This window comes from Rhinoraja longicauda, chromosome 11 (genome assembly GCF_053455715.1).
Source record: "Rhinoraja longicauda isolate Sanriku21f chromosome 11, sRhiLon1.1, whole genome shotgun sequence".
Classification (NCBI taxonomy): Eukaryota; Metazoa; Chordata; class Chondrichthyes; order Rajiformes; family Arhynchobatidae; genus Rhinoraja; species Rhinoraja longicauda.
This window is the reverse complement of record NC_135963.1, coordinates 46,184,531-46,196,968: the sequence shown is the minus strand read 5'-3', so window position 1 is coordinate 46,196,968 and position 12,438 is coordinate 46,184,531. Positions and strand designations below refer to the sequence as shown.

The following is a 12,438-nucleotide window of genomic DNA, read 5'->3' as shown; positions in this document are numbered from 1 at the left end:
TTCATAATTCACAGAACTGTATTACGAAATGGAGAAAACCATTATTGGTTGTCAACAGTGCGTCAATGGCAATTATTTGCAAAACTTCAAGTAAACGGACTCAAACATTAGTATTTTGGTGTGGTTAGATTTTGGTACAATGAGAAAGGATATCTACTTTCTTCTTTTTGTCAAGTTCTTCTTGCCATAGGTCATGTCTCTTCAGTTCATGGTCAATAATGTTCATGCAGAGAGCACCAATTTTATAGTGAGTGATTAGCCCGTGAAATTGAGAAAAACTGCAAAAACAAGGACAGATTCAGTTTGATACAAATACTAGCATTATATTGCAATGCCATAAAAACATCAATATAAAATATACATTACAGGATTATGAAAGCGAAAAGGTTGTGAAACAAAGTAATTTAAAACACTGACAATCTATTGAAGTCCAGTGGCACCATCAACCTGCAGGCATCATTGCTGTCTCATACCTCCAGCAAGGACCAGGGGAACTCTACCCTTGTTCTCCAGGTTGCGGCAGCAATGTCTACCTCGCCAACAGTCTGTCTGTCCCTTCCTTCTTTGGTGTCTTATAGTATGTGTTAAATGAATGTTTTAGTGTTCTTTTGCTTGTTTTATGTGGGGAGTGAGAGTTGAGGGAAACTCTTTTTTAAAATCTCTTATCTCGACGGAGTTGCGATTTTTTTTCCGTATTGTAACTCCGTCTGCACTGCGGCCTAACATCGAGGAGTTGACGGCCTCTGCTGGAGACAGATTTCGGAAGCTCCAACTGTAGGGCCTGCGGACTTTAACATTGCGGAGCTCAAGATCCCTTTGCCAGGGATGGACCTCGAAGCTCCAATCGCGGGAGCCTGCGGACTTAACATCGTGGAGCTCGCGGTCCCTGGTTAGTGACCGACTTCAGGAGCTCCAAGCTGCAGGAGCTTCGACCGCCCTGACGTGGGAACTTCGACTGCCCCGACGTGGGAGCTTCGACTGCCCCGATGCGGGGGCTACGACCACCTCGACTGCAGATGGTTCGACTGCCCCGACCGCGAGAGAATAAGGAGGAAGAAGATTGGACTTTATTGCCTTCCATCACAGTGAGGAATGTGGGGAATCTGCTGTGGTGGATGTTTATGTTAACTTTTATGTGGTTGTGTGTCTTGTTGTTTTTTTTAGTATGGCTGTATGGTAATTCAAATATCATTATACTTTAATTGGTACACGTGAAAATAAAAGACCTTTGAAACCTTTGTTCCGTCTGGACGAAGGAATGTGTAAGAGCTGACCTACGGGATACTGAGGAGATGCGAGTAAGGGATTCATCTCTGACAACAGAGGGGAAAACCACGTTTACTAAAGAAAGGGAAGGGCTCTGATGTCCTAGAGGAAAACTTCATCTTGGGAGCAGGTGCGAGGGAGACAGAGAAATTGAGATTAGGGGATAGCTGCTTTGCAAAAGGCAAGGGGGGAGAAGATGTAGTCCAGATAACTGTAAGAGTCTGTGGTTTATAGTAGGCATCAGTCGAAGGTCTGTCTCCTTTAATGAAAGCAGAGAGGTCAAGAAAGGGGAAAGAGGTGTCAGGGATAGGCAACGTGAATTTGAGGGCAGGTGGAGATTAGTAGTAAAGTTAATTAAATCATTGAGTTCTACAAGGGGTCCAAAAGGCAGCCCCAATGCTGCAAAGAAAGAGTTGGAGGATGATACCAGTGTATGTTTGAAACAAGGACCGTTCGATGTAAGCAACAAAAAGGCAGACAAAATTGGGCCTATGCAAGTGCCCATGGCTACACCTGGTGGGGAATGAGGGGTAAAGGGACTGCACATCAATGGTAAAGACAAGGCAACAGGGGCCAAGGAATTGAAAGTGCTCAAGAAGATTAAGGACATTAAGGAAATGCTCTATGGCCCCTAGATTGTGATAACTTAAAGAACTTATTGAAGATGATGGCAATAGAAATATGAACTGTCAGTTTCAGAGATATTGTGTCAAATGAACATCAAAAATGATAGTAAGCATGACTTCCAAGTCTAATTCTCAGCAATTTCTAGGATTTTAAAATTGAAACGTTTTTATCTTTTGAGGCATTTATACACAAAATTTAGAACGTTTAGGAGCAATATTTAATGCAAGATAGTAATAATAGGCATTTAAAATGCAAACAGCTCACAATAGATACTCTAACATATTCATATGTAGTCTTACCTTGAGAAACAGAAAAATATGTAAATAATGTTGGTTGCAAGCTCCACACTTTGCTTCCAATCCTCTCTCAACACTCGAGCCAATGCTCCCAATGCAGTCTCTGAAAATAGATATATAGCCATTTTAAAATAGCTAAATTGTCCAAATAATTATTTGAAACATAGGTCAAATTGTGTCAATAGTGGCAAATGCAATTCAATATTAATTAATTCATGTCAGTTCAGGGAACCAAAGGTACAAAAATATATGTTTAATAATAATGTGGGGTGATTATGAGGTGATTATATTGTCTTAGATCAAGGATGGCTAAATAATGGCGAGGTACCGATTAGCCATGATATAACAGAATGGTAGAAAGACTCGGAGTTTATTATAAGAAAATAACTGCAGATGCTGATACAAATCGATTTATTCACAAAATGCTGGAGTAACTCAACAGGTCAGGCAGCATTTCGGGAGAGAAGGAATGGGTGACGTTTCGGGTCGAGACCCTTCTTCAGACTTCTTCTTCTTGGAGTTTATTATTCTGCTTTGGTTCTGAGCGAATGGAAATGCAAAATTTCTCAATAATTTTTCCGTGGAGTTGAAGAAAAATAATGCCTATTGAATATGAAATGAATACACAATAATGACTGAAAGAACTTGGAGTGAGACTGATGAAGCTTTTCCAACAATGATATACAGTGCCCTCCATAATGTTTAGGACAAAGACCCATCATTTATTTATTTGCCTCTGCACTCGACAATTTGAGATTTGTAATACAAAAAAATCACATGTGGTTGAAGTGCACATTATCAGGTTTTAATAAAGGCCATTTTTATACATTTTGGTTTCACCAAGTAGAAATTACAGCAGTGTTTATACATAGTCCCCCCATTTCAGAGCACCATAATATTTGGGACACAGCAATGTCATGTAAATGAAAGTAATTATGTTTAGTATTTTGTTGCAGATCCTTTGCATGTAATGACTGCTTGAAGTCTGCGGTTCATGGACATCATCAGTTGCTGGGTGTTTTCTCTGGTGATGCTCTGCCAGGCCTGTATTATAGCTATCTTTAGTTTATACTTGTTTTGGGGGCTAGTCCCCTTCAGTTTTCTCTTCAGCATATAAAAGGCATGCTCAATTGGGTTCAGATCAGGTGATTGACTTGGCCACTCAAGAATTGACCATTTTTTAGCTTTGAAAAACTCCTTTGTTGCTTTAGCAGTATGTTTGGGATCATTGTCTTGCTGTAGAATGAACCGCCGGCCAATGAGTTTTGAGGCATTTGTTTGAACTTGAGCAGATAGGATGTGCCTATACACCAGAACTCATTATGCTACTACCATCAGCAGTTGATTAAAAAACACTCTTTCTTCTTAATGATGTTCCAAACAGTTCATTTTGGTAAACCTAAGGTTTGGCTGATGTCTCTAACAGTTTTATTCTTGTTTCTCAGTCTCATAATGGCTTTTTGACTTTCATTGGCACAACTTTGGTCCTCGTGTTGATAAACAGCAATAAAAGTTTCCAAAGTTGATGGAAAGACTGGAGGAAAGACTAGGTGCTGAGAGCTCTCTTGCACCTGCATTAAGGAGGCAATTAAACACACCTGAGCAATTACAAACACCCGGGAAGCCATGTGTCCCAAACATTATGATGCCTTGAAATGGGGGGACTATGTATAAACACCGTTGTAATTTCTACATGATGAAACCAGTGTGTAAAAGTGGCCTTTATTAAAATCTGACAATGTGCACTTTAACCACATGTGATTTTTTTCTATTACAAATCTCAAATTGTGGAGTACAGAGACTAATAAATAAATGATGGATCTTCATCCCAAACATTATGGAGGGCACTGTAGGTATAGGGAAGTCATGCAGAAAGTATAATGCAGATGTTGAAAGCAGGCCACCATTGATTTTCAATTATGAAGATTAGTTTACCATTCTGTAGCAATTCTTCCAAATTATCAGGATTGCGAGCCAACTGAAGAATGAGTGCTGAACCTCGAACTTTGTCAGTTATATCCTCATACAACAATTCTATGTAATCTTCTATATCATTAATATTTGCTATTTCATCAATCTGTGGGAAGTAAAATATATGTAGAATAATCAGGCACTTCTTACACCATATGTTACCATCAATGCATTGTCCCAACTAAAAAAATATTCCCCAATAATTGAGGGCATGCATGAGTTAGTAAGAAATTATTTTCCATAACGCCATTTTCTCATGTGTTTTAAAGAATGCATGCTACCACAATTCATCAAAAAAATGTTTTCCCTCATGCTGGTTTATGTTAAACTTGCTAACACAAATTACAATTAAATATTAGTAATTCATAATCCTGACATTTGAAATCAGGAAATTGATTGCTAATTATAATTGTTGCAAGATTTAATTCATTATCTGTTGTCTCATACTTTACATGAAGAACTCCAAGATCACAATCACAGTTGAATTAGAAACTATATCTTCGTGTTTCCCTCAGGTGCTGGCTGAGCACTTTGTTTTTAGTCAGTTCTCATTTTAAATTAGAATCAGATTCACTACATAATCACTTGGCATCAATCAATATTACTAAATATTTTTAATAATTATTTGACATCTTTAATTTACATTAAAACTACAAAAAATGCCCCACCACAATATTTTCAGTTTCAAGTTCAATTTACTTTTGTAACTTACTTCCATTCCTTCAAAAGGAGGTGGGTCTTTCAGCTTGCCAACCTTTTTTTCTTGTTTTTCTTGTTTTTCTGAAAAGGACAAGAGTACATATTTTATGCCACAAACAAATATTTGCAATGGTTCAATCCATAAGAGCAGGCAACACTTTGCTTAAAAGAAAATATGAAATGCTGGAAACAGTCAGCACGTCAGACATTTGTGGGGAAAAAAAGCTTATATTTCAGGCCGAGGCCCTTTCCTCACAACAGGGAAAAGGAGAAAACAAGTTCAGTTCTCGGCAACAGGAAAACATGGGGGTAAGGATAAGAACGACAAAGGGAATATCACCAATTATTTGGTGGGGTTCATTTATGATTTTATTTTAAGGATTACTAGAGAATATGCACTTTGTCAGGTTATTTAATCTTCTAAATTATGAATAATTATTATTTCAATATGAATAGTAAGGAATGTACAAATGAGCCAGATATTTCTTAAGAACATAACAAATTTTTATGATACCAATGGAAAGTTTTCCACAGAATGGGTTTGTTTCTGCTGCACATGGAACTTTCAATGGAGATAAATGAGAGGTCGAAACATTTTGTACAATAGGGAAAGAAACAAAGATTATTTTCTAAATGACAATATTCTAGGACCAATGAAGGTCCGAAGACATCAAGGGGTGAATGTATATTGTTGGTCAATTAATTTTCATGAGCAGGTTTCATGAAAAAACAATAATCATGAAGGCCAAACATAGAAGGCCTACTTCAGTAATAAAAAAAGTACACTTAGAACTACAGAACTATTAGAGTACAGCTAATGATCAAAACACTCTTGGAGCACAGAAAATTAATCTGGGCACTAGAACATAGGAAGAAGGGTCTCGACCCGAAACGTCACCCATTCTTTCTCTCCAGAGATGCTGCCTGTCCAGCTGAGTTACTCCAGCATTTTGTGTCTATCTTCGATTTAAACCAGCATCTGCAGTACTTTCCTGCACATGGGAAGGATATGACCATCCTTCAAAGGGAAACAGGAGAAAAGAAAACATTTGATTTTAAGGAGAAATTAAAGAGACTGGGGCCATGTTTACTGAAATTTAGAGGATAATTCAACTCTGACTCTCAAGATAACCAGGGAAACCGATAGCATAATGCACAATTTCTGGTGGTTGAGGAGTCATGGGCTCGAGATTACAGCCAGGCCTTTCAATGCTAGGAAACACTTCTACATGTACACAGTGGTAATAGTTTGTATGCGTTCTACCCAGTTTTTTTTTTGCTGAGTTTCAGTGTCAGTTAAAGAGATGAAAATACTGCAAGTTTGTACATTTAACCACTAAGAAATATTAGTGCTGATTATTTATTAAGTAACAGGGAGACAAATTGTAAGAAGCTCCAAAAGTAAATTGCTACCTCTTCCTGGAGGGCTTTCCCTGCGGTTCTGAAGGTAATAGATTAGCTGCTCAACCTCTGCTAGTTTGCACGGATGAATGAGCTTGCATTCTTCTACCACTTTGCGTGCCAGGGATGCGATGTCAGTGTTAGCATTCAAGCTTTTCAGGCGAATGCTGAAAATAATAATGATCTTATTATCTTGTCAATAATCAATATTCTGAGTACTTGCACAAAATTGTACCATAATTTGATGATAAAATACAAGTCAATGGCATGAACTATTACTTATGGATAAATGATACAGTAACTATAGATGTATCATATCATATCATATCATATATATATACAGCCGGAAACAGGCCTTTTCGGCCCATCAAGTCCGTGCCGCCCAGCGATCCCCGCACATTAACGCTATCCTACACCCACTAGGGACAATTTTTACATTTACCCAGCCAATTAACCTACATACCTGTACGTCTTTGGAGTGTGGGAGGAAACCGAAGATCTCGGAGAAAACCCACGCAGGTCACGGGAAGAACGTACAAACTCCTTACAGTGCAGCACCCGTAGTCAGGATCGAACCTGAGTCTCCGGCGCTGCATTCGCTGTAAAGCAGCAACTCTACCGCTGCGCTACCGTGCCGCCCAAAAGCAGAAATGTTGTTAAATACATAAATCTAAAATTCCATGTTTCACCGCTAGCTTTGTGAATCTGCCCTTCTCTTTGGGTTTTTTCGGCAATATATTTTGTCCAATAAACAATAATGATGTGCTCAGTGTCACTGACTGCTGATCCATCTTTTTAAAACTGAAAATGACATTAAAAGTGTCCATTCCTTTGGTTCAGATTTTAACATTTTCGGGAACATTTTAAAGTCAAATTGTTGTCTTTCCCCTTTTCTCTTTCAATCTGACCATTTTCTCATTTCTTCTTCCGTGACTAATTTAACATTTCAGTACCACCCACCCTGATTCATTTAATCACCCGAAAAATATTTGCAGAATATTACAGTGTATTTATTTCCAATTTTTTCCTGAATAAAACAACATTTGATGATATCAGCATGTAAGTGCTAAGTAAACTAGAACTTTGGAGAAATTGAGGCTTCCACAAAATTACACTCTCATGCAGCACAGTTGCGCAGCTGCTGCCTCACTGTGCCAGAGATTCGGGTTCGCTCCTGACTCTGGGTGCTGTCTGTGTGGAGTTTGCACGTTCTCTACATGTGACCATGTAGGTTTCCTCCAGGTGTTCCGGTTCCCTCCCAAACTATGTGCAGGTTTGTCGGTTAATTGCACTCTGTCAATTGCCCCTAATGCATAGGGAGCGAATGAAAACATAGAACTAGTATGAACAGGTGATTGATGGTTGGTGGGGACTCAGTGGACCATAGGGCCTGTTTCCATGCTGTATTTTTCAATCAATCAATAACTTTCTGATGGTTCATTAGTACTTGGAGCCATGCGTACAATGACTCTCTTCTGCTATTTTTACACCTTGTCTATATGCCTGTACCAGAAAGGAGAGGGAGAGATGGCAGGGAAACAGCAGTGGCACCGAGAGCACTTGGATGAATAAATACACATAAGCATATATGAGTCAGCAACCATCAATGAGTAGGCAAATAAGGGTTTGGGAAGGTGGAAGAGGGGGGAGAGAAGATTCTTCTGGGAGATTTGGGGAAAATCAGCCGACTCTATCCATGCTCCCAGGAGTGGACCAGACCAATTGTTGAACCTGTGCCTCCCCAACCTAGTAGGATTAATGCCCCCAAGCACTCCACACGATGAGTTCTAAGGACCATTGACTCATGCCCCGATCCTCAATGAGGAAGAACTGCTGTCGGTATGTTAAGAGGAACAACAAGACATCATTGTTAGCAACATTATTACCATTATTAAAAACATTTTATGCAGCATAAGCTGTTTTCAAGCTCCTCTCCTAAACAGCCTCAAAAGGAATATGTTGAATTATATCTGCAAATTACTGCTTTATTTTTATGATCAACCTGCCATCCAAGTTCTTCATAAGTAAATACATATTTTGGCCCTCCGGCATTTTTTTGTGCAGGCCTCTCATTTTGCTTTCGGTACAAAATATTTAAAAAACTAGAATATATCTGAGAGAGCTTAGATTTCTAAATCTACAATAAAAACATATTTTGATTATCAGATCAAGAAAACTGCAGATGCCAGAAATCCAAAACAAAAATAGAAAATGGTGGAAGCACAGAACGGGTCATGCAACAGAATAAGAGGAGAAAGAGTTAAACCCCTGTCCAAAGTTGGCGATTTTTTAGGCGACTATAGGCGACTAGGCTGTCGCCACATGTTTGCTGGGGTGTCGCCTGTATGGTCAAGAGTAGTTTCCAAAGCACTGAATTTTCAAAATGTTGAAAACTTTCGGCGACAGTGGATTCGCCGCCGATGAGCGTAGCTTGACATCTCCTGACGTAGGTGCTGTCGTAGCTTGTCGCCAGGTGATGTAGGTTGTCGCCAGTGCTGACTTTGGTGAATTCCATTGGTGACTACCTACATCAACCTGCGACAACGGCGTCAAGAGAAGTCAAGTTGCGACAGGCATTAGGAAAACCCAAGTCCACAGAAGTCAGTTGCGATGCTGATGAATGCCTGTACGCCTATATCGGCACCAATCTACGACAATGTACGACCATACCTGCGACAAGCTACGACCATACCGGCAACAACCGACGACAACCTACGGCAGCTGGCTACAATCGGCGACAGTTGAAGCGATTAGCTACGCCAGGCTACGTCAATGGCTAAGAGTCCAGAACCAGGGGCCAGTCTTAGAATAAATGGGAGGCCATTTAAAACTGTGAGAAATAACTTTTTCACCCAGAGAGTTGTGAATTTGTGGAATTCTCTGCCACAGAGGGCAGTGGAGGCCAAATCACTGGATGAATTTAAGAGTTAGATAGAACTCTAGGGGCTAGCGGAATCAAGGGATATGGGGAGAAGTTGGGCACAGGTTACTGATTGTGGATGATCAGCCATGATCACAATGAATGGCAGTGCTGGCTCAAAGGGCCGAATGACCTCCTCCTGCACCTATTTTCTATGTTTCTATGGCGCCTCCATGGGAACGCTCGTGATCATGCGACTATAGTGCGTGGACATTGTGTGTTTTTTTCTTGTGGACTGAGTAGTGCAACATGGCTCCACCGAAAAGGAAGGTGCAGCCCAAGGGCAGGGTCCAACCCCCATACCCACCCACCAGGCAGGTGGAGACTGAGGGGACCCAGGAGGAGGAGGCCCAGGTGGAGACCAGGGAGGTGGCCATTGTCCCCACCACCACCCCAGCACGGACTGGTGATCCCTCAATTGAAAGGAGACCCAAGGTGGCTCCTTATAAGTTCAGCGGGAAACAGGAAGGAGAGCTGGTTGAGTGGTATCAATCATACCCACAGTTGTTTGATAAGACAGGAGTACAGGAACAAGGCCGGGAAGAACAAACTACTTGACACCAAGGCCAAGGAGTTCCCTGACTGCACCTGTAAGTACCAACTTCACGTTGTGTGGCAGCTGTTGTCTCCATTCTCTTGCAGGCAGGAAATTCACACTGGTCTTTATTTATTTATTTTTTACAGATGACCAACTCTCTCTGTGGTTTAAAAGCCAGAGGACAAGATATGGTAAGTTGTCTCAGATTATGAACCAGTCAGGGTCTGGTGGCAAAACATTGACCCAGAGGCAGCAGTGGATCCTCGACAAATGGGGCTTTATCACTTCACATATAGTGCGAGTTGAGACTAGACGGAGCACCAAGAAGGTAATTATTACAAAATAGTTATTGTGAAATTGATAATTTGATTGTCATCTTGTCCTGATGGTCTTGAAAGTTTGTAAAAACACATTTATTTTCTTCCAGTTTGACAAGAAGAAGCCATTGCCCAGTATGTCCAGTGATGAAGAGTTTGGTCCACTTGAGGGAACCTCTGGATCCATCCCCTCCACCAGTCATCAGCACAGCAAGAGCAGGACCACTGCCAGCTCCACCGCAGGCTCCACCACAACAGCAAATCAGAGGCAAGAAGAGAGAGGCAAGTCAGCAGGAGCTGAACAAGTACTTTTGGATACATTTTTGGCAGAGTACTCTTCTCATCCATCCATCCATCCATCCATCTTCTCCTTTCTTTTTCTAAATTTACTTACCTATATCATACTCATTTATGTTGCAGCTCATGCAACAGGCAACAGAGGCCAGGGAGGTCAGACGGGCCATGACACAGCCCCAGACACATGAGAGGGCTGTTGACACCTTCCTGGGATTCTTAAGGAATGAGCTGCTCAAGATTCCAGAGAACGCGTGGTTCAACTACACCATCGGTCATGACGATGGCCCATAACTTCTCCCATGCGGTAAATATTTAAAGTGATTTTTGTGAAATTTTGGGGACATTTGACTTTAATAATTTGACCTTAAAATTTATATTTTTGTACGAAATATTCACAATGAATTCATGTGCATTGCGGACTCTGCGGCAGATGGGACAGTAACAGATGGGACAGGCACAGAGGGGACTGACGGGACCACATCAGCAGGCTCACCAGGTATCTAATTTTATAATACTTTTTGCGAATTGGACTTGAAATTCTTTGTCACACACAGCTTGTAAAAGTTTTGATTTATTTGCCTTTCACTTAATATTGATATGTATCTGCGTTGCAGCCACAGTCACTGATGGGACCACCACTGAAGCCACCACCAGTGCTGTCATACTCACAGATACAGCAGTGGCAGGCTACATCAACACCATCACAGGCATACAGCCTGCAAGGTCTAGTAGCTTCTCTGCGCACTCAGCTGCAATCACAGACTACTCCAGCCTTGACACACCCACACCTGCACCAGTGACACCAGGGGGTACCCTCACAACAGAGACCCAGGACGCAAGTGCGGACTTGAGTTTGAGATTTTTATCTGATCGCCCATCAGTGTAATGTGTCGATAAATGATGTTAAGTTTTGTATGTTTTTGCACTTGTATTATGTTTCAAGTTTGAATTTAAGTTTGAAGTTTGAAGTTAATTGAAACTCAACCCACCCTCCTTGGGGTTTGGGAGTATAATTGAAAAGCAATACATATATACAAATGTTATGTGATTACAATATTTTTGTATGCACTGTTGGATGTTCTTATCAACCATTTCAAATTTTTTGTTTGTTTCAATATCAATAAAGGAAATTCTTGACATTTTGACAGCAAATGGATGTATGAAGTTATTGTATTTCAGTAATTTCTTATGGTATCATTTTCAAATAGTCATGATGCAGAATGATTGGAAACCCTACCATACACCCCTTTTTATAGGGAAACTGGGTGATTCCAATGTTTTGGAGGCCAAAACGACGTGAATTGTCTTCAGTTGTCGCCGACAGGGTCGTAGCTTGTTGCGGGTGGACGTAGGTTGACTTCGGTTGTCGTAGGTTGTCACCTGTGTGGTCGTAGGTTGCCTGATGTGTCGTCGTAGGTTGTCATAGGTGCGGTTATAGGTGGACGTCCTAGTCGCGACGATTGGGTCGCCGGTTGTTGGTAGCTTGCTGCAGCTTGACGTCGACCAGGTGGTAGGTTGTTGCAGCTTGTCGTAGACATTGTCGTAGGGGGATCCAGTTGCCGGTTTTTCGGCGACCTGCTGCGACTATGACAGTCGCCGGCAGTCGCCTACAAAATTGTCAAGGTTGGACAGGACCCTTAGCATTTCTGGTCAATGACCCTTTTATCAAAACTGAAACATTAACAAAACAAATATGTTTTAAGTTGCAGAGAAGAGGAAGGTGGTGTAACAAAGGGAATGTCTGTAGTAGGATGCAGATCAAAGTTGCCAAAGTAATCCCAAAGAAAGACACAAAGTGCTGGAGTAATTCAGCGGGTCAGGCCGCATCTCTGGTGGACATGAATAGGCGATGTTTTGCAGATTGTTCCTGAGATTGATCGGGTCACAGACCTTGAGGAAGCCAGTCAAAGTATAGAGTGAAATAGACATAATGGCAGATGGAATATAATCTGAGCAAGCGCGAGGTGTTGCACTTTGGGAGGTCGAACCCAAGGTGAAAATTAATAGCAAGACCCTTGACACCACTGATGTACAGAGGGATCTTGGGGTCCCCGATAGTGGCAACACAAGTAGATACAGTGGTAAGAAGAAATATAATATGCTTCC

At 41.1% G+C, this 12,438-nt stretch overlaps 1 protein-coding gene across 3 annotated transcripts in view; it reads right to left on the bottom strand.

The window, feature by feature from the left end:
- Positions 1 to 12,438, bottom strand: part of kifap3a (kinesin-associated protein 3a) — a 127,026-nt gene that overhangs the window by 81,384 nt on the left and 33,204 nt on the right. For all 3 annotated transcript variants that reach the window (XR_013547799.1, XM_078407568.1, XM_078407569.1), the window contains exons 3-7: positions 6,273 to 6,427; positions 4,873 to 4,940; positions 4,125 to 4,266; positions 2,193 to 2,292; positions 154 to 278 (exon numbers count right to left, since the gene is read on the bottom strand). Coding sequence is in view for 2 of the 3 variants with exons in the window: in XM_078407568.1 (XP_078263694.1) it covers positions 154 to 278; positions 2,193 to 2,292; positions 4,125 to 4,266; positions 4,873 to 4,940; positions 6,273 to 6,427 (590 nt within the window). In the remaining variant the exon portion in view is untranslated. The remainder of the gene's footprint in view (positions 1 to 153; positions 279 to 2,192; positions 2,293 to 4,124; positions 4,267 to 4,872; positions 4,941 to 6,272; positions 6,428 to 12,438) is intronic.